Raw genomic sequence first — 25,972 nt, forward strand, 5'->3', positions numbered from 1 at the left:
CTTACCCAGTCTACACCTGCTACATTATGCCGTGCGCCTTTATAGCAAAGGCATCTAATTAAGGCGTGAAAAATCTCATGCTCTCGTAACAGGCTTCATCCTTTCTGTTCTTTAGGAACATGCTTTAAGAGATTAAGACTCTTTCTGATGACGCTGATGAAAATGGAAAACTCTGCCTGTGTAGACCACGGAATAGCTGTGCTCTGAGAAAATGCAGACCAGGTTGCTGGTGTCTTCTCTAACCCCCAATCCTGCCCACTCTTTCTCCCTGGGCATCTCATCAGAACTCTCCACCTCTTTCTCTTGCATTCTTTTTCTTTCTGATTCTTCCTCTCTCACTCTCTCTCTTTCTCTCTCTTGCAGTCTCTTTGTCCCTCTCTCCCGCCCCTCTCCCTCCCCTCCCGCTGACTCTCTTTCCCTCTCTCTTTCTCTCTCTAAGATAAATGCCAATACCTAGCAGAAGTCAGTTGGGTGAGCGAGTGCATGGTTTCCACATGTTCAGCAGAGATGAACAGGGGTAGGTAATTTTGCAGTAACTTGAAATCTATTGTGGGAATATGGTTACTTCCCTTAGCAGTCGGCAAAAATTGAGAAATACCAGTGACTTGCATCACCACGACACAGTATAGCATCTGTTCAGTGACTTAGTTAGATGAATGGACGTTTTAGAAAAGGTAGTTTCAAATTCAGGAATCTCTGGAAACACAGTTCAAATCCTGTGGTGTGGCCGGCTCGGGCTTCTACAGTTCTATCTTGCATGCAGGGAAGGATTCGTCTTGCATGACCACCGTACTACTGCTCGCTAAGACCATGATGTTAAGGTCTTGCTGCTTCTCATGGGTCTCCTGGTACCACTCCCTCATCACCTCGGAGTCATGTGTTGGGATCAGAGTCACCTACAGAGGAGGAGGAAAGAAGATATTTAAAGGGAAGCAGGGTTAGATGCCAGGAATAAAAACAGAATACGGTATCTGTTGGCTCACTAGCAGAAGGGGACAAAAGAAGAATGTTGTTTCCTCCCCCCAAAAAATGCCAATGAAGTCCTCAAATGATGTTTTCCAGGAACCACAACCATGGGGCAAATGTTGTACAGACCATACTCTGTACTTAACGCAGGAAGTTTTATATCGTAGCTCAAACCCTCAGAAGCCCACCTGATATCAGACTGTGGGTTATAGGAGTGGAGTACTCCTCATGTGAATACCATGGAAGCATTCGAGAGCAAGCTTATTGAAGACATGAGCACAGACTGCTAGGTGATTATTTGCTAAGCCACAAATCAGATAACCAGTGATCAGAGCCCAATAGGAACATGGAAACTGGACGGTTTACAGCCAGCCCTAAGGGCCTGAGAGGCAATCGAATTTCACCTGGAGACTTGACCCCCACATACCTCCCTCACCCAGTCGCCATATTTCTAGCTTTAGTCTGCTGGTGAAACACAAATGAGTGATGACAATTCCTTGGCAGGAATTCCACAGACTCAGGACAACTATGGCTCACACATACAGTACTCAGCATGGGGGCCAGAGGTAGGGGTGGGACAGCAATTCATTTCCGGTCATCTTATCAGTGCATGGACTCTGTCTTAGGTAAGGTGGTTCTCCTCCAATGCCATTGAAAGTGAGACTGTCAAGAATGCCACTTTGGCCTATCTTCTGTCTGCTAAACTGACCTTTTATGTGAACTTTTATGTGAACTGCAAGTTCCTAGCTGATTTATATTCTAGGCTACAACTCCTCCCCTCAATGAAAACAAAACCTTTTTTTAATTTTTTACAGCTTGGTTGTGGTTCCTGGAAAAATGTCACTTGAAAACTTCACTGGCATATTTCACATGCAACAGTCAGGAGGTACCACGTGTGGATCAGCAATCATAAAGATGCCTGTTTAAGCATGGTTCCTCCTTGTGATGGTTTGTATCTACTTGGCACAATTTGGAGGTGTGGCCTTGTTGGAGTGGGTGTGTCACTGTGGGTGTGGGCTTTAAGACCCTACTCCTAGCTACCTAGAAGCCAGTCTTCCAGTAGCAGCCTTCAGATGAAGATGTAGAACTCTCAGCTCCTCCTGCACCATGCCTGCCTGGATGCTGCCATGCTCCCACGTTGACGATAATGGACTGAACCTCTGAACCCATAAGCAGCCCCAACTGAATGTTATAAGACTTGCTGTGGTCATGGTGTCTGTTCACAGAAGTAAACCCTAACTAAGACACTTCTCTTTGCCCCTAGAACTAGCTCAAATGCAGCTCAGACAAGGGCCTCATGTTCTTACCTGCATGTTGCTTCCCCATTGAGCCTTCCCTTCCAACAAGGCATCCAGGACAGCCCGGCTGGGCTCCTCCGCGGCAGGGTCGTTTCCACTCACCACGTAGTAAGATGACCTCACTCTCTTGAAAAACTCAACATCGACATTCTTACTGTTGCTGTGGTTGGGAATATAGCACAGGTCCAAATACACAGGGAGGCCTGGAGGCACGGTGGACGACTTGGCCGTCTTAGTGGTTCCTGGTCCTTTGGTAACAAAGACAAAGCAAGGGTCATAGCAGTGTGAAGATACAGACACATCCACAGAACCCCACTTGGGTTCCCCCGGGACAGGGAAAGGATGGTAGGAGGCCCAGTTCCCTGGCACCTTGTATAGGATCTCAAACACTAGGAATTGGAGATTATACCATACTTATTCATCACCTCAGTAGGAGAAACTGAAAATGACACTTGGCTTTCCTTTGCAGACAACCCATTAGAAAGTAAAAAGTTTCCTGGGCCTTTAAAAAAAAAAAGGAATTAATGGAAAAAAGGAATTAAATAATAGTACTCTCCATCCAAACTATTTAATAATGTGTATTTTAGTTTGAAAAGCTTTGCAAGATGGAAGCTCAACCTATGGATCCCGATGCCATATGAAACTGAACAACTGAACATAAATGGACCAATTATATTTTTCAACAGTAAGAAATTTCTGATCACCCATTGAACCAAGTTTAAAATCAGACACAAGGACGCATGGGGTTTCTGGCCGTGCTTGCAGCATGGCACGCACCCTGGCTCTGGTTCCACGCCTGCTGCACACTGAGCTTGCTCTCCTGCTGTGCAATGCCACAGATGGCGTCTGAAACACACTGTTCTTGTAGGTGCAGAAGAGTTAAGTTACGGAAACAAAGACTTCTCATGGTTTTCAAGCACTGCGTCAGCATGTAAGTATCGAGCTAGTGTATCTTTGGATTGGCTCATGCTAGAATGTTTGATTTAAAAATAAAATGCTGCTATTTGAGTTAATGACTTGAACTTCAGAGGAAAGATGTTTAAAAAAATTTGGGGTTGGAGCTGGGAAATAATTTCCAATAGTTTCTGAAATGGCAAGAAACTATCTCACAAAACAAAACAAAACAACAACAACAAAAAAAAAAGAGCCTTAAGTCATTGCTAAGGAATAGAGATCGCTGGGTATCTGTGGCAAAGTGGAACGTCAGACATTTCTACTGAGTCTGACAAATCACTGTGCTAGTGAGGCCATGGGTAGGAAGAAGAAAACAGTTTTAACGTTTCCCTCTTTTGCTACTTGATAGTGATTGGCCAACTGGAATCTCACTGTTCATGAGCAGGTAAAAAAATACAGCCGATATTTCAATGGGCACACTTTGCCTAATTTTTTTCTTTTTAAAATGTGTCGATTTTTATAATTTTACATTTTAACTTTTACAGAAGAAATAAATATTGGGCTTAGACAAAAAAATCTCAGGTTTGCCAGGAAACCTCTGGTTTGTCATAGGCCTTTGGGAGCTCCTGATCTATCCCCGATATGATTTTTAAGGTCAGCTTGCCTGAACCTTCCCAGAGCAGCCGGAGACACACATCCTTACTTCTGAAGGTTTGCGACAGGCCTACAGCTGCTGTCCAGAATGACACCAACCCAGCAATCACACCAGACAGATTCCTGCAGCACTGGGCCATATACTCTGCCAACTCTAAGCCACACTGGGCCAGGAGGCGAACTTTGAAGCGGAAGAGGAAGACGGAGGGAAGATAAAGCATCGGTCCAGGCTTTCTGATCTTCCCAGCAACAAGACAAATAGAGAAGTAGACAGACTTTCTAGTGAAAACCTCTCTGATCTGTAATGTGACCCCACCTACCTGCTGTTGCGGTCTTCACTGACTTGGATGCGGAGGCATTGGCTGCATTCTTAGTGTCCTTGTCCTTCTCTTCCCCTCGTGTGGCTTTGACCTCAGGAGTGGTGGTGGTCTTCGTAGCTTTTTCCATGGACTCTTTCTTCTTAGGAGAAGCCACTCTGGACACCTTGTCAGAGGATTCCTTCAAGGCTCCTGGTTTGGGGGAAGCCGCTGAAGGCTTGGACTTCCCGTCACCCTTTTTGACAGGTGAAGAGGACTTGGTCTTCGTGCCCGGCTTCTTGGTCTTGGTCTTCTCCTTCAGATCCTTCTTCAGAGCCTTACCTAGGTTCTGCTCAATAGCCAAGGCTTCTGGGTCCACCATGGACACATCAGGGTGGCGAGGAGAAGGACTTCGGTCTTGCATGGGGGCTGGAGGTGGGTCCATGTGTCTGTATGTGACAGTTTTGTCTGTGGGGATAGTTTCTGACTCATCTTCAGAGTCAATATTGGCATCGGCTGTGATAGAGGGGCACTCTTCTGTCTCTGGGGGAACATCAGAGTCTGTCTGGGATGGAGCTGACTCACTGACTGAGGTGGGTGGAGTTTCATCACACTGCCTGCCCTGTTGCTTTCCTCCTGAAGGTGGGGGAGCACCTCCGGACTGAGTGAGGGGCTTTTCGGATTCTTCAGTGGGCTCTTCACCAGCAAACCACTCGAGAGGATTTGGATTAATGAAGGAAGGTGAGAGCTCCGTCTTGGGATGCTTGAATTCACAGGAGGACACCAGACATAAATCAACATCCTGGCGTGCCTCTGAGGGGGACTTCTTTTCTGTAGTGTAGCATCTGTCTGAGGTCTCATAGGAGTATGTGGATGCCTGTGGGGTCTTGGTGATCTTCTCCACGGTCTCATAACAGTATGCAGAGGTGTCTGGACTCCGTGTTGTTTTGGTAGTTGTCTCATAGGAATAGCTTTCAGACTCAGGAAAACTGGTAATTTTCTCAGTAGTTTCGTAGGAGTAGCTACAGTCGCCAAGTGTGTGGCCGCCATCCTCGGTGTCATCGTAGCCATTGCTAATGTCATCCAGGAGCCTTCTGGACTTCTCGGTCTTTTCATAGGTGTAGCCACTTACTTCAGGGGTCCGAGTGGTCTTCTCACTGATCTCATATGAATACCCACCCTCTTCAGGGGTCCGAGTGGTTTTCTCGGTAATTTCACAGGTGTAGCCACCATCTTCTGGGGTCTTGGTGGTCTTCTCAATGGTCTCATAGGAGTACCCACTGTCACACGTAGATTTTATGGTTCTCTCTGTCTTCTCGTAGTAGTAATCACCCACATCATGGGTCCGGATGGTTTTATCATGAGAGTCATAGTCATAATCTTCTTCATCTGGGGATCCAGTGGTGTCCTCAGGCTTTTGATAGTCATAGTTAAAGTCACCGGGAGTCTTCCCTCCACTGTCCTTCTCCACACTAGATGTGGTCAAATCTCTATTCAAGGCCAGATGATGCTGCATTGTATCAAATAACATTGAGGAGCGGAAGCCGTAGGGCTCTGCTGTTGCCGCATCTGTTGGTGGAGAGGAGGAGGTTTGGTGAGCTGCTGCACCCTCTTTAGCCGCAGAGGTAGAATCTGAAAAGCCAGGTGAATATAAAGGTGAGGACTCTCGTGGGGTGAGTGGAGAAATATCAGATTTTGGAGAGAGTTTCTCTCCTTCCAGGCTTTGCACTTTCTCGGATGCAAGTGAGGCATATAACGACATATCTCTGGGAGGACCGACATCAGAGAGAGTGTCTTCCTGAAGAGGAGAGGCTATCTGAGAAGGAGTGTGAGCAGAAGAGGTGGATGGGGAAGCCTCCACCTGAGACACAGAGATGAGCTCAGACAGATCATTATCCTGGGTGTAGGATGGCTCTTCCATGGGCGGGATCTTATGTGACAAACTAGAGTCCTGGATGTCAGAGGGACTATAGTCCACTTCAGTTGGGCCATTCTCAGTGATGTGAAGCATACTAGCACCCACAGTAGGGTGATCTGGAGACTGCCGACTAAAGTCCATAGCAAGAGAATGTTCAGGGGATTCCTGGCCAAACTCCATTGACATTGAAGACTGTTCGGATCGGTGATCTTGAATGGGTGTTCTGGATTTGGCTGTCTTAGGGGAGAAGTCTGGAGGAGAAATCGACATTGGTCTTGGGCACTCTTCTTTAGATGGAGACATTTCTGTTTCCTGGAATGTGGTAGGTGTTTGCACCACAGACACCGAGAGGGAGTCGTCAACCTCTGTGGAATGTGGAGAACCCACCTCAGCATGTAGAGAAGGAGACACATCATCTGTGGTTGGCTCTGGAAAAGAGCTTGTAGCCACAGAGGCAGTAGAGACTGAGGCCACACCCTCCATGTGAGAGTAGGTGTCTTCTGCCACACCCTCATCCACAGGCGTGGCTGACTTGTCTGAGACAGTGCCTTCTGAAATGGACATCTTAGTGTCTTCTTTGAAAGAGCCAAACTGACTGATGTCTATTTGTGTCGGAGATGCATCTCCTCCCAATTTCCTTTCATCCAAAGCCAGAGCTGATTGAGAACTCATGATCTCAACATCATTGGTTTTCTTTTCTGGACCGAAGTCTTCCTTTATGGGTATGAAGCCTGTGCTTTTCTCTTCCTGTTTGTCTTCGTAAAGGCCAGTGGAAGTCAGGTCAGAAACTGGGCTTTCTTTGTCTGGGAAGCCTTGCTTTCCATTCTTCCCTTCAAAGGGGCTTTCGGAACATCTGCCAAGAGCCTTGACATCAGCACTTAGGAAGTCTTCATATGGGGACTCAGATCCAATAAGGGGAGGGCTCCTTAAAGGAGACAGAACTTTCTCGATAGGAGACTCTGAGTCAGGCACAGGTTCATCCATGGGGCTTGTGGACGTTCTCTCGTTCTCGTCTTTGGCCTCACTGAATTCAAAGCTCACTGGAACTGCCTGTGGCTTCTCAGTGACTTCTGAAGGTAGGTGACTGGACTTTTCATCAGTGGGAGATTGATAGTAAGGTGTGTGGCCAGCACTGCCTGTCACAGACTGAGATGGTGACAATACTTCCAGGGTCTTCTCCTCGGGACTGGCACAATGTTCTTCAACTACTGCTTGGGTCACTCCAGGGGACACTGACGTTGCCTCTCCCTCTGCAGAGACTTTAATCTCATTGGGTGTCAGAGAGAAATTCACGCTACGTTCACCCAGAGGAGTCTTCTCTGTGGGAGACAGTGGAGAAGGACTCGGTGATGAACTCTTGGCTGGGCTAAGTCTCTCATCTGAAACATCTTTGATGTCCAACTGGGCACTGCCTTTCACTTCTTTCTCTTCAGAGCAGTAAGCATCACGAAGAGCAGACTTGCTGAATTTGTCTTCTTCCATGGATGAAGGTGGTGATATGGTAGAGGCAGAAGCGTTGTAGTCCTTGCCATCGGTGGCATCTGTTTTTGACCCTTCTGACAATCCATTGAAGGATGCAACGACAGGCTTGGAGTAGTCCTGAGAATACAGCGAAGACTCATATTTGGTAATGTTTACGAACTCCTGAGATGGGGACTCTGTCTCCTCATTGTTGGTTTCGTCGCTCATCACATCACGAGGAGTAGACATCTCATCCATTGGGGTAGGCTCACTAGATATCTCAATGGTAGACTGAGTGTATCCAGAGGTGGCGGTGAATTCCTCAGGCTGGTCTTCTCGATTCTCCTCATCTGAAGCAGTGGCCTCACTCTCGGAGCCTCCAGGTAGGGTCTCGTCATGAATTGAAGATGCAGGTTCTCGGCCGGGGGACTGGACTCCAAGCTGCTTGGCTGATGTACTCAGGAATCCATACTGCTCCTCAGTGACTCCAGCCTCCGCAGCCTTGTCAACCACGGCCATCACATAATCTTCAGCCTCAGCTTTGTCGGGCTCATAGTCTTCCTCTCTGGCATCCTCTGCTTTGTCCTCCTCTTCACCCTCCTCCTCAGATTGTTCAGCTTCTCCTTTCTCAAGCACTTCATCCATGTCTTCTTCTGCCCGGTCGTCACCGCTGGCCACAGACTCCCTCTTCTCCTTGATGTGCACATCCGCCTCAGCCTTTGCACATTCGTCATCTTCGGTGGGGCTGTGCTTAGAGGCACTCCCGCTCACGTTGTCTTCCCCATCCTCTTCGGGCTCCTCCGCTTCCTCCGTTTCCGCCTTTTCTTCATAGTCTCCAGTCTCTGAGGATTCTTCAAAACCAGCTCCTTCGTCTTCAAACTTCTCAATGTCATCCACGCCCTGCTTCTCAACTGGCTCCAGCTCCTCAGGGGTTTGCTCACACTCTCCCTCTCCCTCAGTGGTGGTGATCCCTTCGTCAGGTGATTCAGCAGAGCCTTTGCTGACTTCTGTCTCTTTCTGGATGACGTAGGCTTCTCCTGCCTCTGTTTCCTTCAATTTCTCTTCATCCTCAATGAGCCCCAGCTGAGGCTTGATGTCCTTGGCTACATCAATCTCCTCAGCCTTTAGCTCCTCAAAGTCCTTGGTTAGATCCTCAGGGGATGACATGAGGGACCTCTCTGCTTCAAGTTCTTTGGCCGGACCACTGGCCGCTATTCCAGCTGCCGCCACTGCAGCCACTGTGGTGGCAGCGGTGCCAACAGCTGTGGCAGCAGCTTCTGTGGTCTTGCCTTCCTTTTTAATGACTTTGACCTTCGCCTTGTCCTTGAGTTTTCCAGCAGCAATAGGCTCCTTCTTGGTGGGCTCTTCTTTCTTTGCCACTTTTGGTTTTAATGCAGTTGGTTTCTTTGTGTCGGATAGAGGAGTCGATTTCTTTACGTCCTTGGAGATCTTCTTAATTTCCTTTTTGGGCTCTTTCTCTTCCTTTTTAACTTCTTTCTTTTCGTCTTTCTTCACCTCCTTCTTGGCATCCTTCAGGGGCGTTTCCTTCTTCACCTCTTTCTTCAGTTCCTTTTTCTCTTCTTTTTTGATTTCTTTCTTGATCTCCTTTTTCACCTCTTCCTTTTTTGGCTTCTCGTCTTTCTTCAGGGGCGTTTTGTCCTCCTTTTTAGCCACTTCTTTCTTGGGCTTCTCCTCTTTCTTTTCTTCAGGTTTTGTCTTTGTTTCTTTTTTTACCACTTTCTCTTTGGTGACTTTGGGTTTGCTCTCAGTGGCTTGCTTCTCAGCCACCTCAGCTTTCACTGGGGACTGCTCCTCTTTGCTGGACACCTCCTTTTCTGTCACTGAAGGCTTACTTTCTGTCTTTACCGGCTTATCTTTTTTCACTATCACTTTCTCTTTGCTTTCAACTTTGGGTGTTTTTTCCACTTGACTAGATTTTGTGACTTCGGGGGCTTCCTCTTTGGACTCCTTCTTCACTGATTTACTAGAAAGTGGTTTTGTGGCTGGCTTCAGACTCTCTCGGCTGTCAGCCCGCTGTTTCAACTTGACCTGTTTCACTGGGGGGGTGGGCACTTGGCCAGTGAGATCTTTTTGGGTAGCCAGTGGCTGCTTTAGGAAGTCTAGATGTTTGAGTTTTTCCAGTCCCTCTAGAATATTGTACTGTGTGCTGTTTCCAGGAAACAGAACCCGAATGATTTTCTCAGCAGGGTTGGCTGGATGCCACACAATCAAAGATGAGACTGAAGTCAGGTAGGAAATCGGGATGTCTACTTCTTGACCATTGGGCAGGATTAGTTCGGCCTTGTCTTTGTTGGTACCAGTCCACTGCTGCATAAAATACTGCATTTCCTTGCTGCTCTTGACTGGGTTGAGCACGTACATCTCAAGTTTACCCACTCCCATTTTTTGGAACAGGATGACAGGCTCAATGGTATTGCCTACACTTCTAAATAAAGGCTCTGGTTTCATGGACAGTTTGTTTAGATACTGGAGGGTGAAGCATGCTTCTTCTAGGCTCCTCTTCATCTTGATGTTGGGTTCTGGGTTTTTCAGATTTTCAGGTACATTGAGAAACACAACCCCCAAGTCAGGGGAGATGAGGTTTTTCATCCAGTCACTGTTGCTGGTGGAGCCCTGGGACCGCTCCTCTTCTAGCTCTGCAATCTTTCGCTGCAGCATGCTATTGATCCCCGGCAAATTGTCATCCCCAATGTGGGTGAGCAGGATGGAGTCCACACGGTCCAAGTGCCGAATGAGCTTCCAGAAGCAAGATTTTCTTTCTGATCCTCCGTTAATGAGCATATTGAATCCGTTCACTGCAAACAGGGCAGAGTCCCCACGGCCCCCTGGAAAAATGTAACAGCAAGGCTTGGAGAGCTTCAGAAATCCGCCTGAGGTCGGGGGTTCTAGGATGTCAAAGGGAGAGGGGACTTCGACAGACTCTGAGAGATACTCGGTGAACTCAGAAAGTCCCTCCATTTCTGGCAAGATAGAAGCTGAGTTGAGCTTAATGTTGATGAAGTCTTGAAGATTGTGTCTGTCAAGGTTGGAGTTCTTCCAGTCTCCTTCCTCAGGGCAGAAGAGGGTGAGGCTGGCTTTGTTGGCAGGGTGGGTGGTGCTCAGGAGCTCCCCAATCTGGGTTTGCGAACAGAAAGAAAGGGGAAAGGAGTTAAGTGATGTCATCACTGGCTCGTCATCTCCATCGGTGACTTTACCTAGGGCTAGTGTCACCAAGGAACTTGATCCCAGCACTCGGGGCCAATTTAATTTGAGGCCAATCTGGTCCACAGAGCAAGTTTCAAGACAGCCAGGGCTACACAGAAAAACCCAGTCTCATAAACAAACAAACAAACAAAAACAAATAAAAACATGCCCATCACTTGGCCTTGATCCTGTGATTGAAATATTGGTAAACTTAAAGGTAGACAGTCTCTGTTCTGAGTCTATCTCTCTCTCTCTCTCTCTCTCTCTCTCTCTCTCTCTCTCTCTCTCTATATATATATATATATATATATATATATATATATATATGTATATGTGTATATGTATATGTGTATATGTATATGTATATGTATATGTATATGTATATGTATATGTATATGTATATGTATATGTATATATAGACTCTCTGCTACTTTGAGGCCGCTGCTCTAGGATTCTCTCTTTGTATGTCCTCCTTGCCCCAGAATTCTGCTCCAGTTCCCAAACTGAAGACCATCTGAGTGACTGGTGTTCATAGCACAGCAGTTATAAAAGAACTTGACTATCAGGTCTGGGCGTTTGCCATGCAAAGATGCCCTTTAACAAACACTAGGCAATCACAGAGAAAAGCATCCATCATTTCCACATGGAGAATCCTTTCCTTTAGCCCAAGTCAGGCAAAAGGCCAGCACTGAGAAGGTGGATGTGAAGTCTCAACACTAACTATACCACTACTGGCTAGCTCACGGAAAGGGTGTGGCCCCTTACTGAATTGACCACTCCCAGTGGAAGGACACACACCCAAGAATATATGGGCAGCACAAACTGGAAAAAGTGGATTTGTTTGTTTGTTTAAGTGAAAAAGAAAACATGAGGTTCATTGGTAGGGAAAGGGGACAGATCTGGGAGGAGTTATGGGAGGGGGTGAAATATGGTCAAAATACATTGAGCAAAATTCTCAAAGAACTAATAAAAAACATAATGCCTTTGCTTCTCTTAGTGCACTGGACTTTGTACCAGGTAATAGTCTTTCTTCTTTCGGAATTCAGTAGACTGGGGGGGTGGGGAGTATGGGTTTCTTTTCTTTTGTCTTTTCCCCTCTGGGAGGCAGGAAGTTACCGACTGCCCACTGCTACAACCAATTACTAGATCCTGGCACCCACACCCATTATGTGACTGCTCTAGCAGACCCTTTGCAAATACAAATGCTCCTCATGAAGCCTTGATGACAAAGTGACCAAGCAGTTGTGCGAACCAGTGGCCAACTTCACTCCTCTGTGTCAGCTCAACTCTAAAGAATTCCAAGGCGAGCCTCTTAGCTCTCTACATGATCTCAATGGGCTGGGAACAAACTGGTTGCGACTGAATCAGATCTCATTTGGCATAAATACTTTTTTCAATATGCTATTCAGTGTTTCACAAGGAAGAGAATATGGAAAACTGAATCAGGACCAAAACAAATATGGTTTACACAAAGTTTTCCTTTTCAATATCAATCTGTGTGTTTTTTAATAGGTCTTGACTCCGCTAAGGTAAATCATGTCCTAAGCCCCAAACTTCTGTTTCAGAAAATCTCTCACATCAGCTCAGAGGTTCAAGTGACAAAGGGCCCGAGTCCTGACGATGATTATAAGAAATACTTTATTCGGTGATTCCCTTTACTCCCATGGATGTTTATCATTTGCTGTTTTAGTTTTTTTTTTTTTTTTTAGTTCTCAGATCAAGAGTTGACATTCAACTGGTTTATGGAAGATGATTAAGTCAGAGGAAAATAGCACATAGCATTGTTACCTTGGTATTTTGTGACATCAGTTTATGCTGGATGGTCTAACAGAACAAAAATGGCTGTTCCCCTGCAATCTACTATAGGAAAGTGTGGGTTCTGTACACTGTCTTTGCATACACACCCTCACAGCCATAGCCTTGGAATGAAGTATTCTGGAATTCAATGACACAAGAAACCAAGGGTAAGAGTTCAGAGCAGATGGCTCAGGAATGGCCATTTGTTTTGGCCCAGAATCATTTTCGTCAGGACTCAGGCCCCTTGTCACTTGAACCTCTGAGCTGATGTGAGAGATTTTCTGAAACAGAAGTTTGGGGATTAGGATATGATTTACCTTAGCTTTGCCCCAGTGTATAACCAGACTTAGAACACTGGGTTACACTGCACTGGATTTGGTCAATTCAACACATGCTGTCTTCCTGCAGCTGTGACAAGTGCCTGCCTTTTCAAGCAGAGACTGTCACCATGGTTCTTACAGAGATGGAATGACAAACATGAGTAGGCTTAGCACTGCTTTGGGATAAGAGTATCTTTTCTGCTAATTGCCTTTCCTGATTAAACGTGGGCACACTGAAAGAAGAAGGAAGATACAGAAATAAGTGGCTTTACTGGAGATCAACAAAACAAATTGTAATTTCTAAACCTTGGACTTCTAACTACATTTCCTTTTGTGATGGAATGACCTGCTTAGCTGAAGAGGAAATGCTGAAGTCTGTCTCTGGGCTCTGGCAAGACATGTCACAGTGTCTTGGAACTGTGTGATAGCAGAATTGTGTGGAATTGTAGGCAGTGGTGCTCCTGAGTGCCAACCGGAGGATGATCTGCGGTTGGCTGCTCCAAGTTCATTTCTCCGCTGCTGAGTATCAACTGGGATGAAGTTGGAACAGACATGCTTGTCAAAGCTGTGCCTGGCTTCAGAAAGAGAGGCCTGAGGGAGTGTGGGACAGTAGAGCTCAGGTGTTTAGGAAAGCTTTAGACTTAGGACATAATGGCAAGGCGATTGTCGACGGGTGGTATTCTAAAGAGATAAACGTTAAGGTTCAACAGCCAGTAAATAAGGATGGGCTTGCAAGGCGCAGCTTACAATATCCATGGAAAACCTCAGGGATTTTAGTTGACAGTCAAATGGATTTATATGAAACCAAAGAAGCTTAAGCTTCAAGGTCCCTTACTGGCTTGGTCCTCTCTTGAAGTAACATACTTAAGAGGTTTATTAAGAATAGGTTTTCTTTTTCCCCCCACATGTTAATTTGCAGAATGCCTCAAGGCCTGTATTTCTTCTCCACTGACACCTAATCATGCTTGGAGAAAATTTGAAGCTTTTAGACTTATTTATTAACTGGACTGTGAACTGCTCACATTGCTGACTCTGGTGACACTAATCTGGTCAGATTTCTGGAAAATGGGGTCCAGTTTAGGTCAGGACATCTAGAAAGTTGTATTCATTTGTTTGTATTCTCTCTCTCTCTCTCTCTCTCTCTGTGTGTGTGTGTGTGTGTGTGTGTGTGTGTGTGTGTTGATGCTGGTTGTCAAACTCAAGGTCTTGGGAATGCCAGGCAAGGACTCTAACATTAAGCTAAGTCATCTCCAACTGGAATTGTGACATTTTTAGAGAAACACATTTAAACAAAGCTCCAGAAACAAGGCAGCTTGCTGGACCTTTTTCTTTGACTTTAACCTCTAGACTTTGTCTTAATACTTTCTCTCTAGAGTAAAGCATTTGTCTTCTTCTGGGCTTCAAATACCCACACTATGTAACAGATTACAAATGAGTATCTCTCAACAACTCAAAGTCTTTTATCTCTGGGTTCAAAGATCCACCTGTTTGATAATTCCAAGGTGTTGAAGAATGCCAAGTTCTGAAAGCTTGGATATTCCCCATACCTACTGTGACAGGGAACACACAGGGTCTTTTGCATTTTATAGATAGCTAAGAATATAACAGAAGATACTTGCTCTAGGGGCTGGGTGGAAAGGATGCTGTAGGTGAACTCAGGGTTAAAGTTCCTTCTTAAAGATAGAATGAAACAGAAAGAAAAGTCTTTTCCGTGGAAAGGTTGGAAAATGTTCTTAGAAATGTTTGTTTTTGCTAACGTTATGTTTTCTGATTCTTTTTTTAGTTGATTGGTGTGTTTCAAGGGTTGGACAAATGGAGCAAGAAGGGACATCAGATGGCCTTAAACGAGTCATTCTGCAAGCCTTTTTCCAAGTCAACAGCCGGCAATAATAGTTCCAGACATGAATAGCCATGTCTGTCTTTCTGTGTAGTGCATGTCTATCTGTCTTTCTGTGTAGTGCATGCATCCAGTGCCCTTGGAGGCAAGAAGAAGTTGTTGGATCCCTGACACTGAAATCACAGAAAGTTATGATGCTAGGAATCAAAGCTGGGTCTCTGAGCGAATAGCTGGTGCTCTTAACCACTGAGCAGCCTCTCCAGCCCCTAGGCTTTCTTTTTCTTCATAATTAATGGTAAGGTTGAGCATGTGCACAGCCCACTGGACAAAATCTCCATTGCCAGGACTTTAAAAAGTGATTTAAACGGCAACTTCATAAAACCATTCCTCATTCTCAAAGAGAAGATTACTTGGGGCCCGGATAAATGGCATGTGATACCTCCTTATGTAAACGCTTGGTGATGATACAATGCTTTTTCTTACACATTTCCTTTGTTTGGTTTCATGGCAAAGACACAAACCTATGATGTGGCGAGAAAGAAAACTCCAGAAAGGAGCCGTATAACTTGTACAGGAATGCAAGAAGCTGCCCGTATCTATGCAACTGAGCAGAGGGCTCAGCTGATCTTACCAGCCATAACGCTTGACCTCCCAACAGGACACTGGCTCCTACAACCAGATCCCCGGCCCCGGGACAAGATGCTGACATCTGAAAGGCCAGACAAGGGCCCAAGTACCTGTATTGCACATTATCTACAAACAGATCTTGAAAAAGCTGGTATTAGACTGACTATTTGAAAGTGTCCCAGTAGTCCAAACAGGGAAAAATCATAGCTCTTTCTCTGACATTTCAGGGCAATTGAGCAAGCACGGTGGCCATGACACAGTAGGACATTTGGCTCAGCTCAGGAGGAAGACACAGGCAAAGCCTCCACCTTCGAGTGGCAAGACGGGCCAGCTGTGAGTGAGCCCAGAGGCCTCCTAGCAAGGAGCCATTTGCCAGGCAGGGGCCTTTCTCACCCTGGTGGGCTGGTGCTAGGTTCCTCCAGGTACAGATGACCTCATACCCCCTGACAGAACCGGGGTTCCACACACTTCCTTTTCACACTCCCTGACCTGTGTGTGGAGAGGGAAAACCATTGTGCTATCTCTCCAGGGTGTTCCTGAGGCCTCTAGGTGAAACCAAATGAAGCTGGGCAGTTTGCTGAGAGGCCAAGCCAGAGACCTGTCTGTGAAGTGTGGGGCTGAGGAAGACTGAATGCTGGGAGACACATGGCCCTTCCCAGCACACGAGACACCCAGGCTGCCATCTCAGGGAGACAGATCTCAATGGCTGTAGTAACTCCCAGAAGCTGTCCCTCAGTCCACTCCGAACCCAGCCTCAGCTCCTCTCTAAACACAGGGTCCCCTCACCAGAAGTAAGAAAAATTAGAAATAATCAACCCAGGGAAAGTGGCAAAGTCCTGACAGAGAACAAGGCAGAGGCATCCTGCTAAAGCAGGATCTGTGGAGAAATCTCTGAGAAGATAGGAAAGCTGAGCTTCTCCTGGGGGTTTGGTAGATTGTAGCGTCCCCAGTACCTCTGCCGTCCCTAAACGTTGACCATTCCATTCCTCTGCACACCAATGTCTCCCCCAGCAAAACGTCCGAGATTCTAATCCTCCATCGATCATGATAGCGATCTAACCCAGGCCTAAGTCATTTTGGACCACAGCTTTGCTTATTTCAAAGGGGTCCCTCCTACTGCCTTCCCCATGCATCCAAACAATAGTAGACACGCTGCGCAGAACCCACCTCTTGGTCGGTGAAAATCTCTATGAAGTTCTGGAAGGAGAAAGAGCCAGACTGGAGGATGAGCTCTCCAGTGTTCTCGAAGCACTGTCCGGTGAGCACCAGCAGTTTATGGCGGGCGGCATCAGTGATCATCAAACGCACCTGAAATACAGCGCAGACACAGACTAGGTGAGGGTGTGGAGCAGGAGCCAGAAGCTTGCTACCAACCAGACACATTCTTTCCAAGTGTCTAATTACTTCAGCTGGGAGTGGGAGGCAGGGAGTGTTGGACAGAGCCCTCTCTGTAGGAGTTTTTTTTTTTTTTTTTTTAATAAAATTAAATAACCGTTCGGGTTATTTGTGTGTCCGTGAATACCATGTTAGAGTTTGATTCAACCCAAACAGCAGTGGTTGCTGACTTTGTTCCCTGGGCGCCCTCCTCTTTTCAAAGTGGTCTTCACAGCTGGCGAGCATTTGTTCCACAGCTGTTGTAAAGTATCGACTAGCAGCTTCCGAGGCCAGGAGAGACTGTGGCTATGCCACTCCAGGTCCCCCAGACAGCCTCAGAAAAGACATTTCCAAGTTCCTACTCAGGATTCCTTCCTTCCAGTCCTTCCAGAGCAAGCACGCCATGACAAATGCAGACTGCAGCTCTCACAGCCAAGATGGACACTGAGCAAAAGAAAAGGCGACCCCCGAAGGGCAATCTGGGAAACCAAATTGAGCCTAACTTGTGCTAAAGAACCTTTGCTGAATTTTCAGTGGCTGGGGGCCAGCCCTTCTCTGAAGGAGCACCACCCTCAGGCGCCAAGGTTCTGAACCCAGTTTGTGAATGTTTAGCCCACACGACCTACATGCCCTATATCATGTTCTGCACCAGGAAAAATTCGAAACTAAACAGGCCATGACCCCTACCCCAGAACCCCACAGGCCACTCATGGAAAAGCGTGCACACTTAAGCAGTTGTCTCAGGCTCACGAGGTCTACACACTAGCTTCATACTTCACAGCTAGGCAGACTACCTGGGCACGTACTAGCCCTCCAGCTTTTGGGTGACAGGAAGTGCCATCCTGGTGTTTTCTGTGACTTCATGACTTATTGGATTGTCAGAGCTTTTTCAGGCAGAAGTAGGTCAAAACAGCCCCACACTAAAAGCAACGTAAGGGCCCAGCAACTAAGAAAAAAATAATCAGATGTGGGGAGCTACGTAAAAGGATGCCCCACAACCGTCGGAAGGAGTGTAGGACCGACACGCTGATATATGACTAGATCATGAAGCCACTAAGCTAAGTTAAGCTCCAGAAAAAAAGGGGGGGGCACGTGTTGTATGATGCCATTTGTATGAAACGTCTAAAATAGAAGAATCTGGAGAGAGAAAATAGGGGTTGCCCGAAGCTAAGGGATAATAGAGTGACTGCTAATGGGTTTAGGAAATTTGGGGGAGCGACGGGCATGTTTGGATGTTAAACTGTGACGCTATCTGTTCAAGTTAATAAACATTCTTTAAAAGAAATAATCACCAAATTACATACTTTCAGTGGATGGGGTCTATGGTTTATGAATTATATCCGAATCCGTAAACCCGTATAGTCAGAGTTGCTGAAGAACAGGCAGATGATACCCTAGGCAAGGATCCTGCCAGGGTCTTTGGCTACTTTAATGCCAGGAAGCAACACCATCTCCAAGGAGGTGGGAGAGGAGCTCTATCAGCGCTTGGCCCGAGGGACCAGGATTGTCCTGGCTCCCACCGTATTCTTACGACGTCAGGGTGGGTCCTGACATTCCTGTCATTCTCCCTAGTAGCATCCCCATGTAATAACACAGCAGTAATGGCCAACATGTACATCTTAGCCACTGCGCGCCACAGTCTGTTCTAAGCCCTGAGCACTTCCGAGAGCATTAAGTAGAAACTTTACATGTTTACTGGGCAAACAGAAGCAGTAAGATAACTCGGCCAAGGCCAGCAGCCCATCAGCGGCAGGCCTGGGGTGGTGGAGCCCAGTGATTTGACCTGGGCTAGAGACCCTGTCTCTGATGCTGGTGCTGGCTCGCCTCCCAAGGGTAGCTAGTGCTGGCCTGGATTACTCTGAACAGCGATGCTACTGGGATACACCTCTTCTCTGAGTTTCACCTCTGTTTGTGCCAGCCTGGGGCTTGCTGTCTATTTCCTCTGCTACATTCTTGCTCTGCATCCAGGCAACAACATACCCAGTACATAACTCTGTTCTACACCCTTCCTCAAATGTGCTTCCAGCTGGCACTGACCACCATGTCCTTATGTAAAGGAGGCTTTTGGTGAGCTGGCGCTATGCTACTAGATGTAGAGAAGCAGGCTCTGGGCATTGAGGATGCCTGGGACCTGAGACTTCTCCTTGTACATCCCAACTCCCCCACCTATCTAACCCACTCTGATCAGCGAAGTCTCCATCCTTCCAGGCTCTAAGACCTCCCAGAACTGAATACTCACCTCAGTGCTGACTGCTTCATCCGAAGGGTTGATCAGAACAACTGTTTCTAAGACGTCACTTCTGTGATGAAGAATCTTTTGTCCTGCAGGCACAAAAAAAAAAAAAAAAAAAAACAAAAAAAAAAAAAACACCACAGAAAACTTTAGCTTTTCCAGATGAAAATGGCTCCCATAATTCTGAGACAGCAGAGAAATTTCCAACTCAGATGTGGCCCTGGAAACTGAGAAACACAGTGGATGCTAGGGAGCAAAAGAGTGTGCACACAGCAGGCTGAACAGGAGCTGGTGTAGCCCGGGGGGCCCCAGGCTCTTACACTGGGTCTTTCACAGCTAGGCAGCCTCCTGACCCAATGGCCCCGTTTTCATCAGAGACCAGGGAGGGAAGCCAGGAAAACTCAACGGGGCTCTTGACATTTCCTTTCTCATGGAAATTGGGGATGTTTCTCCCCAACCGCCTTTCTTCTGGTGAGAACTGTGCGGGAGATTAATTAGGAGCCTCATTGTGAACTGAATGACGGCCAGAAACCCCCGGCTAACAATTAACCCAGCAGCCAGAATGGCTGTCTGAGGCAGGCTTACGGTCTGTCGGGGTATTCATCAATTAATTCACCTGCTTGTAGGAAAGTGAAGAAACTGTGGGCAAAAGAGAAGTGGAGGGCACAACCCTCCCACAGGACAGGGTGGCCAAACCGCCCCACAAGACAAAACTGAGGGAGAAATAACCAAGTAAGGTGTGGTTTGGGATGGGACGCTCTGCAGGGCCCTTGATGCCCTCCTTAGAGGACCATCCTGTGTCTGCTCAGCCTTGCGCTTCAGTCAGCAGAGACCTATGGATTGCCTTCTACAAACATCACCCTGCCTTGACAAGGGGATGGAAGCCATGTAGTGAACGTGGCCAGAGTCGATGATGCGTGATTTACCAGCGAACAAGGGACAGAGAGGGGCGTTCCCTCGGAAATGTGGGAGGAAGCCACGTGATCTGGAGGGACAGCCTGCCTATGTTTGGAAGTACAATGAAGCTTGGAAGACAGGAAGAAGCAGAGGAGCGTTTGAGGGAGATACCAACAAAGAGAAATGGAAGGAAAATAGCTTCAAAAAGCTAAAACAGAATCCTGTATTGCACTGCAATTTGATTGGTTGGTACAAATTGTAAGCAGAAACTTGAACAAATATTTTATGCTAATGTTAATTACAGCATTATTTTAATAGCCAAAAGGTAAACTAACCCAAGAATTTGGGTTAGCTGGGGTCTAGTAACCCAAGTGTCTGGGTTAGATGTGGTCTACCCACAATGGAATACTAGTCAGGCATAGAAAGAAAAAATCATGCTCTACTAATGTTACTAAGATAAACTAGAACACACCACAGTAAGAAAAAATGCTGACACAAACAGGTAAATAAAATAGCATTTCATGCCTATGAAATACCCAGAATAGGTAAATTCATAATCGTAATTCCCAGAGGAAAGGGGGGGGGGGAATTGGGGAGCTATTGCTTAATGGTTACTATTCCATGTTTGGGATAATGAAAACATTTTGAAAATATAAGTGATGTACAGCCCTGTAGATGTAATGGTCACTCCTGAGTTGTACATTTAAGAATATAGTTAAAATGGCTAATTTTTCTTTATACATATTTTACCACAAGATGAAGAATCAATGTGACAGACAAGTAATCCCTGAAGAAAACACCTCACATTCGTGCGTGGCACATGTATATACACTGTCTCAGTAAAGCCGTTAGAAAGAAGGTAGTTCCAGGCATGGTTCTGTTAGAGATTTCCCCTTTGCATTGCCAAGGATCAGAGGAAAGAGAAGCAGCTGCATGGTGACATTCTTACCACGTCACCAGAATCGATCATTCTTGCTTTTCCTTACAGCAATATTTATCAGTAAACTCTAGGGAGGCAGAGGAGCAGCCCAAACTAAGTAACACAGGTGCCAACCCCTGTTCTGGGACCTATCCAATTTCACCGAATCCCCCTAAAGGCTCTCACGTGTGGTACCATGAACACGGCTCACGGCTGAAGATAGAGTTGACAGAAGCCATCAAGTAGCTCACGACCCAATAACAAGTAAGTGGTCAGGCCAGGGTCTGGCCCCAGGGTGCTCAGCTCTAGAACCCTTCCGATGATGCTAGTTATCAGAACTTGGCTTTCAGAAAAACAGACACCAGATGCTGAAAAAGAATTAGGGGAAAGACCAATAGACTAAAGCAAGAGATGGGCTTAAAGATGTCAGCAGAGAATACCGGGTGGTCAGGCGAGGCTCAGCACCTATACGCAGCAAAGTTAAGTTAAATAGAAACATGAAATGTCCTGCTGCAAATGGACAGTCAAGAAGAAGGTCCAAATTGGAGCCGGGTTAACTGCTTTGGCAAGCTTAGGGGCTTAGGAAAAAGATGCCAAACCATGTTCATTTATTATGAATGTGGTATTTTATAATCAATTTAAAAATTTGCCATTTGGCTTTTGATTGCTCTCCCCTTTGACAACCATACACACTTAAAGCCAAAGCAAACACAATTCAAATAAGCGGTTGATACAGTGCAAAGTTACACAGATCCACACTCAATCAGGTGGTCCTTCCATGCGTGGCCTCGGAACAAAGACTTTGAGCTCTCCGAAGTCATGAGCATGAGGCAACGTGAAGCTGCCATTTAAAGGCAATAAAGGAATAGCTATTTCTTCATCATAGCTTTGATGGGAGCACCCAGAGCACCAGACAGTGTGAGACTGGGTATGACACTGGGTACCACTATTGTCATTAACTGCCCTGTAAGAATCACAGAAGCAAACCAAAGCAAGGTTTGCAGAAAAGAGTCCCTAATGGAGCCCTTTCTCTGCTGCTCTGCTGACTGCACCCTTCCAAAAAGACAACAGACACCACAGCCACTCCTGTCTGCACACTCCTCCCCAGAAAGGTCTCCAGCTGCTCTCTGCCAGGGGCTTCTTACCATCCGTCCACCAGACATTCTCTTCCTCCTTGGCTTCCTCTGTGGCAAAACAGAACAAATGCCAAGTGACAGCTGCTGGTCACCTCCACACCTCCTCAGTCACAGTTCAGAGTGGGCTGCCCAGAAATCCAGCTAACGACGCCCTGTCCATCTTTGTAAGTACTCGGAGGGAGGCCACTGACAACACACGTTCACCAAGATGCCTTTCTGTAGGGTTGGTTTCAATGGAGGAAGGAATGTAAAGACAGTCAGAGACAGCTTCCAGCTCTTCTCTTGGCTGGAATATTGTCCAAATTCAACACAAAACCTGGAACCGAAGGTGGAGCCTCTCTAGCATCTGGCAAGGCGAGAAGGGGCCTGTCAGTCCCACTCCCAGCATCTGAGGGTACCCACTCTCTGGCAGCAGGCGGCTGTCTGCTCAGGCAGCTGGGACACTCACAAAGCTGCGTATTTGGGGAGTGTTTCACACTGGGAAGAGGGCCAGGCATTCCCAGGGAGAAGCCACCACCCTTGCCTGTAAAGGTCCCATTCAGTTGCTTCAGGAAAGAAGTTCCCAGCCTCTCTCCTCACCCTCTGGTCTGCCCTCCCCATAGATACCTCACGAAGAAACCAAGGGGCACCCTATGAATAGCTAGCCCTCCTTAGCCCTGCAGAGCCTAGACAAGGGAGTGATGGAGTTGTGTCGGTTTCCATATTAAAAAAAAAGAAGTCTTTGAAGTCTTCCTTAAAACTTTTCACATAGTTGGGGGGCTCAGTCTGGTGAGGTGGGGGCAACAGAGAGGCTGCTGTGGGACAAAGGGTCTGCTCCACTTCAGAATCAAAAGAGAATGAGGAGCCCTTGAAGCAGCAGGGCCCTTCAGACAATGGGGCTTTTGTCGGTGGTCTCCTAGGGCTGTATTTGAAATTCAAATGGTCTATACTTTGCAGTTATTGGTAGGATTCTTCTTTCCTATTTTAAAAAATCTTATTTAATTGGATCTACATGTCTTTTGAGGTTGGGTTGTTGGTTTATGTTCATATCACATCTAGGTGATTTCCGAAAACCTTTAAGGTTAAAAATAAAAATGGTGTTTTCCTGCTTCCAGGATAGTTATGGATCTCTTCAGGGAGTTTAAGATTTTCCTCTCAGCATGGGTGTGGCACACAAAACATAGCCACCCTCCTGAGTTTCAGAGGTTGACTGTGGCTAAATGCAGGCACAGTTCACAGCAATGCAGAACCCGGGCTGGGGTATAGCTCAGTAGGTAGAATGCTTGTCTGGCATACACTAAGGCCTAGGTTTGATCTCCAGTACTGTGTAAATTGGTCTTGGTGCATGCCTGCAGCCTCACCACTTTGGACTTGGAGGCTTGAGAAACAGAAGTTCAAGATCATCCAATTCAAAGTCAGTCTGAACTACACAAGACCCTGTCTCAAGAAAAGATCTAGAACCTTCTTTTACACATGCATACGTCTTCTCTCCCACACAAAGAGCCTATAATGAGTAAATGGAAGACTGAACCATCCTTGCTGGGACCAGAGCATCCTTGGTCCAGACCAAAGCATCAAGGAAGCTGAACAGCCTCCGATGAACCCAGAACTGCTAAAAGCTTCTACGTTGTTCTTACAAGCACAACACCCATCTTGAATTCCCTTTCAGTGATTACAAGCCAGAACTTCATTTAAACAACTTCAGTTTAGTAAATTGTATGACAGGGAGAAGATGAATCAGGACCTAAATTATAGACAGCCAAGATGACGGTCATGGGGATCCCACAAGTCCTAACTACCCTATCCCCAGGTCCCACTGGTGTGGTGCCGTTGTTTGTCCCCTCCCTCCAGTTTTTGCTAGCTGAACATAGAGTAACTTTGTGCACCTGGTCCTGTGAGCCAACACTAGATAGACCCCATTGTGAAGATTAAGGAACGTCCTAAGGTTGAGCTGGTGAATGCTTGGGCTAAAGACAGCTCGAGGCTGATTAATTGAACATAAGGTGCGATCAATCAAGGACTATGAACACCCTGGATATTACAGCAGGGAGGGAGGCAGGGAGAACCTCTCACCTCAAACCTTTGCTCTCAAAATCTCCGCTGGGTGAAGTTTAGCTAAATGGATAAGAGCAAGACTCAAGAGCTGTGCCTCAGAGCCGTGGAAATCACAGCCCTGCACCCGGTGATTACTCACAGGTCTCTAGGCAGCTTTCAATAACATCATTTCATCTAAAACCATAACCAGGTCTCCTTACTCTAGGAACCCACATAATCTGCAGGGCAGATGTGTGGTCAGTACAGAGAGGAACAGAGCTGCTATGGAAATAACTCTGGGAGGAGAGTAATCGCTGCTCAAGCAGGAACTGTGGCCAAAGTCCCCTCACGGGGGAGAGGTAACACCAGCAAGTGAGGAATCTAAGAAGGGCCCAAGGTGATTGGTCTCCTGTGAGCATCTGCCCCATCTGTGGTTCTAAACAGGAAAACCAGAGAGTGTGGGTGAATATAGCTTATCAGGTAACAGAGCTTCTGAGAGACCACAATTAGCAGATCCCCTCTCCTACCTAAGCCCCTACCCCCTATTACACTCAGGTTTAGAAATGAAAAGAAGCAACTAGAAGAGGGGCAGAATAAGCCTGGGAGCAAATAAAGCCACCTTCATGTTCCCTAGAGCAATGTCCTCAGCCTAGAGAGACATGACCACAAGGTAAGGCAGACATGAAATCCTTTAAGGCTGGCACTGAGAAGGTTGGGGAAAACAAAGGTGCTGGGGGACTTGGTATCTCCTGCTTGCTAGGATCCCCAAAGACCAGCCTTGGCGTCAGCACAGAAAACAGAAAGCCAACTGTTTATCAGGAAGTGATACGGCTTCCCTCTGTGGAGACAAAGCCTCTCACCCTATGGGGAGTTTGATTTCTCCAAGGGCCCCTGTCATCAACTCAACTTGTTCTTCTCTTCTGAGTTACCTGTTTAACTGTAGGCTTGGGAAAGGAACTTCTAGCCTGGTATCTGAGGCAACGGGACCTCAGGTAAAAGGCAGCCCAAGCATAATCCAATGGACAGGAGGACTTTATGGGTATCGCTGTGTAAGAGAACCTTCCATGTGGGCGGTGTCAGTCTACTTGGATCATGAACTATCTCCCAAGGCTGAACGCCCATCCCAGCCACACAGCAATCAATGTGAAGAGTGATTTAGGATAGCTAAGCATTTGGCTTTGCAGGTGGAGACTGTGTTTAAGTCTCCTAAACACTCCTAGGACAACCTGACTACCAGTATTCTCTCTTCACGGACCACAACCCTGAGATCTAATGATTCGTCCGACTTTGCATGGCCAAGGTCAGGGATGTGATAGTATCCCTTTCACTCTTTCTCCTGAGCCACTCACCCAAAATAAATTTGCTTGATTGGAATGCCAACATTTCCCTTTGTAAGAGGTTAACACACAGTGTGGGGCAGCTGACAGTCATCCAAAGTCTGCTGGACGGGGTGGTCAACCCTCCTATAGGGTTGTTTCTGCTGAATGGTCAGCCAAGTTCTCATCCATTACTCCCCACCCCCATAGTTCCAGAAATCAGATTTCGTTCCTGTTGAAAATAACTTCTTGTTTCTGATGTTTCAGCTCTGGGGCACATCCCTGAAAACCACATTGTTCTTCAAATCCTGGCCATTCAGTTTTCAAGAAAATTAAAATATCAAATCCCACCATACACAAATCCAGGGCACATTCTAAATAATCTTATACAGAGAAGAAAGCTTCAAGGAAAGGCAGACTCGCATGGCTCTATAGACCCTAGCTTATAGATGCCAAAGGATTTCCTATGGATACTGGGGACAGTTCTCCTGGGGTTCTGTACCAAACACTAGTACCACTTTGCATTTGTGATGCATTAGACCATCATTTTCATGTATTTCCCTGTTGGGTTTTCTGCATACATATCATGAAAATATATCATTGCAATCTCCCCTCTTTTAGAGGCAGAGAAGTTGAAGCTGAGGGGACTTCAGTTTAGGAGCTAGCTATCTGAATCACACAGATTAAGCGTGCTGTTCAGCCAGGTGTCCAATCCAGCCCATCTGGTTCCTGCCTCTCATTCCTGTCACCAGACTGTCTGCTTCTTAGAATGTCCTAAGATTTTAAAACTACATTAATTTTCTTTTCTTTTG

At 46.5% G+C, this 25,972-nt stretch overlaps 1 protein-coding gene across 1 annotated transcript in view; it reads right to left on the minus strand.

The window, feature by feature from the left end:
* Positions 1-428: 428 nt before the first annotated feature.
* Positions 429-25,972, minus strand: part of MAP1B (microtubule associated protein 1B) — an 86,327-nt gene continuing 60,783 nt past the window's right edge. Inside the window, exons 3-7 of the mRNA XM_080925014.1 lie at positions 18,886-18,968; positions 16,440-16,580; positions 4,133-10,622; positions 2,274-2,512; positions 429-896 (exon numbers count right to left, since the gene is read on the minus strand). Coding sequence (XP_080781140.1) covers positions 741-896; positions 2,274-2,512; positions 4,133-10,622; positions 16,440-16,580; positions 18,886-18,968 — 7,109 coding nt within the window. The 3' untranslated portion in view covers positions 429-740. The remainder of the gene's footprint in view (positions 897-2,273; positions 2,513-4,132; positions 10,623-16,439; positions 16,581-18,885; positions 18,969-25,972) is intronic.

This window comes from Micromys minutus (genome assembly GCF_963924665.1).
Source record: "Micromys minutus genome assembly, chromosome: 11".
Lineage (NCBI taxonomy): Eukaryota > Metazoa > Chordata > Mammalia > Rodentia > Muridae > Micromys > Micromys minutus.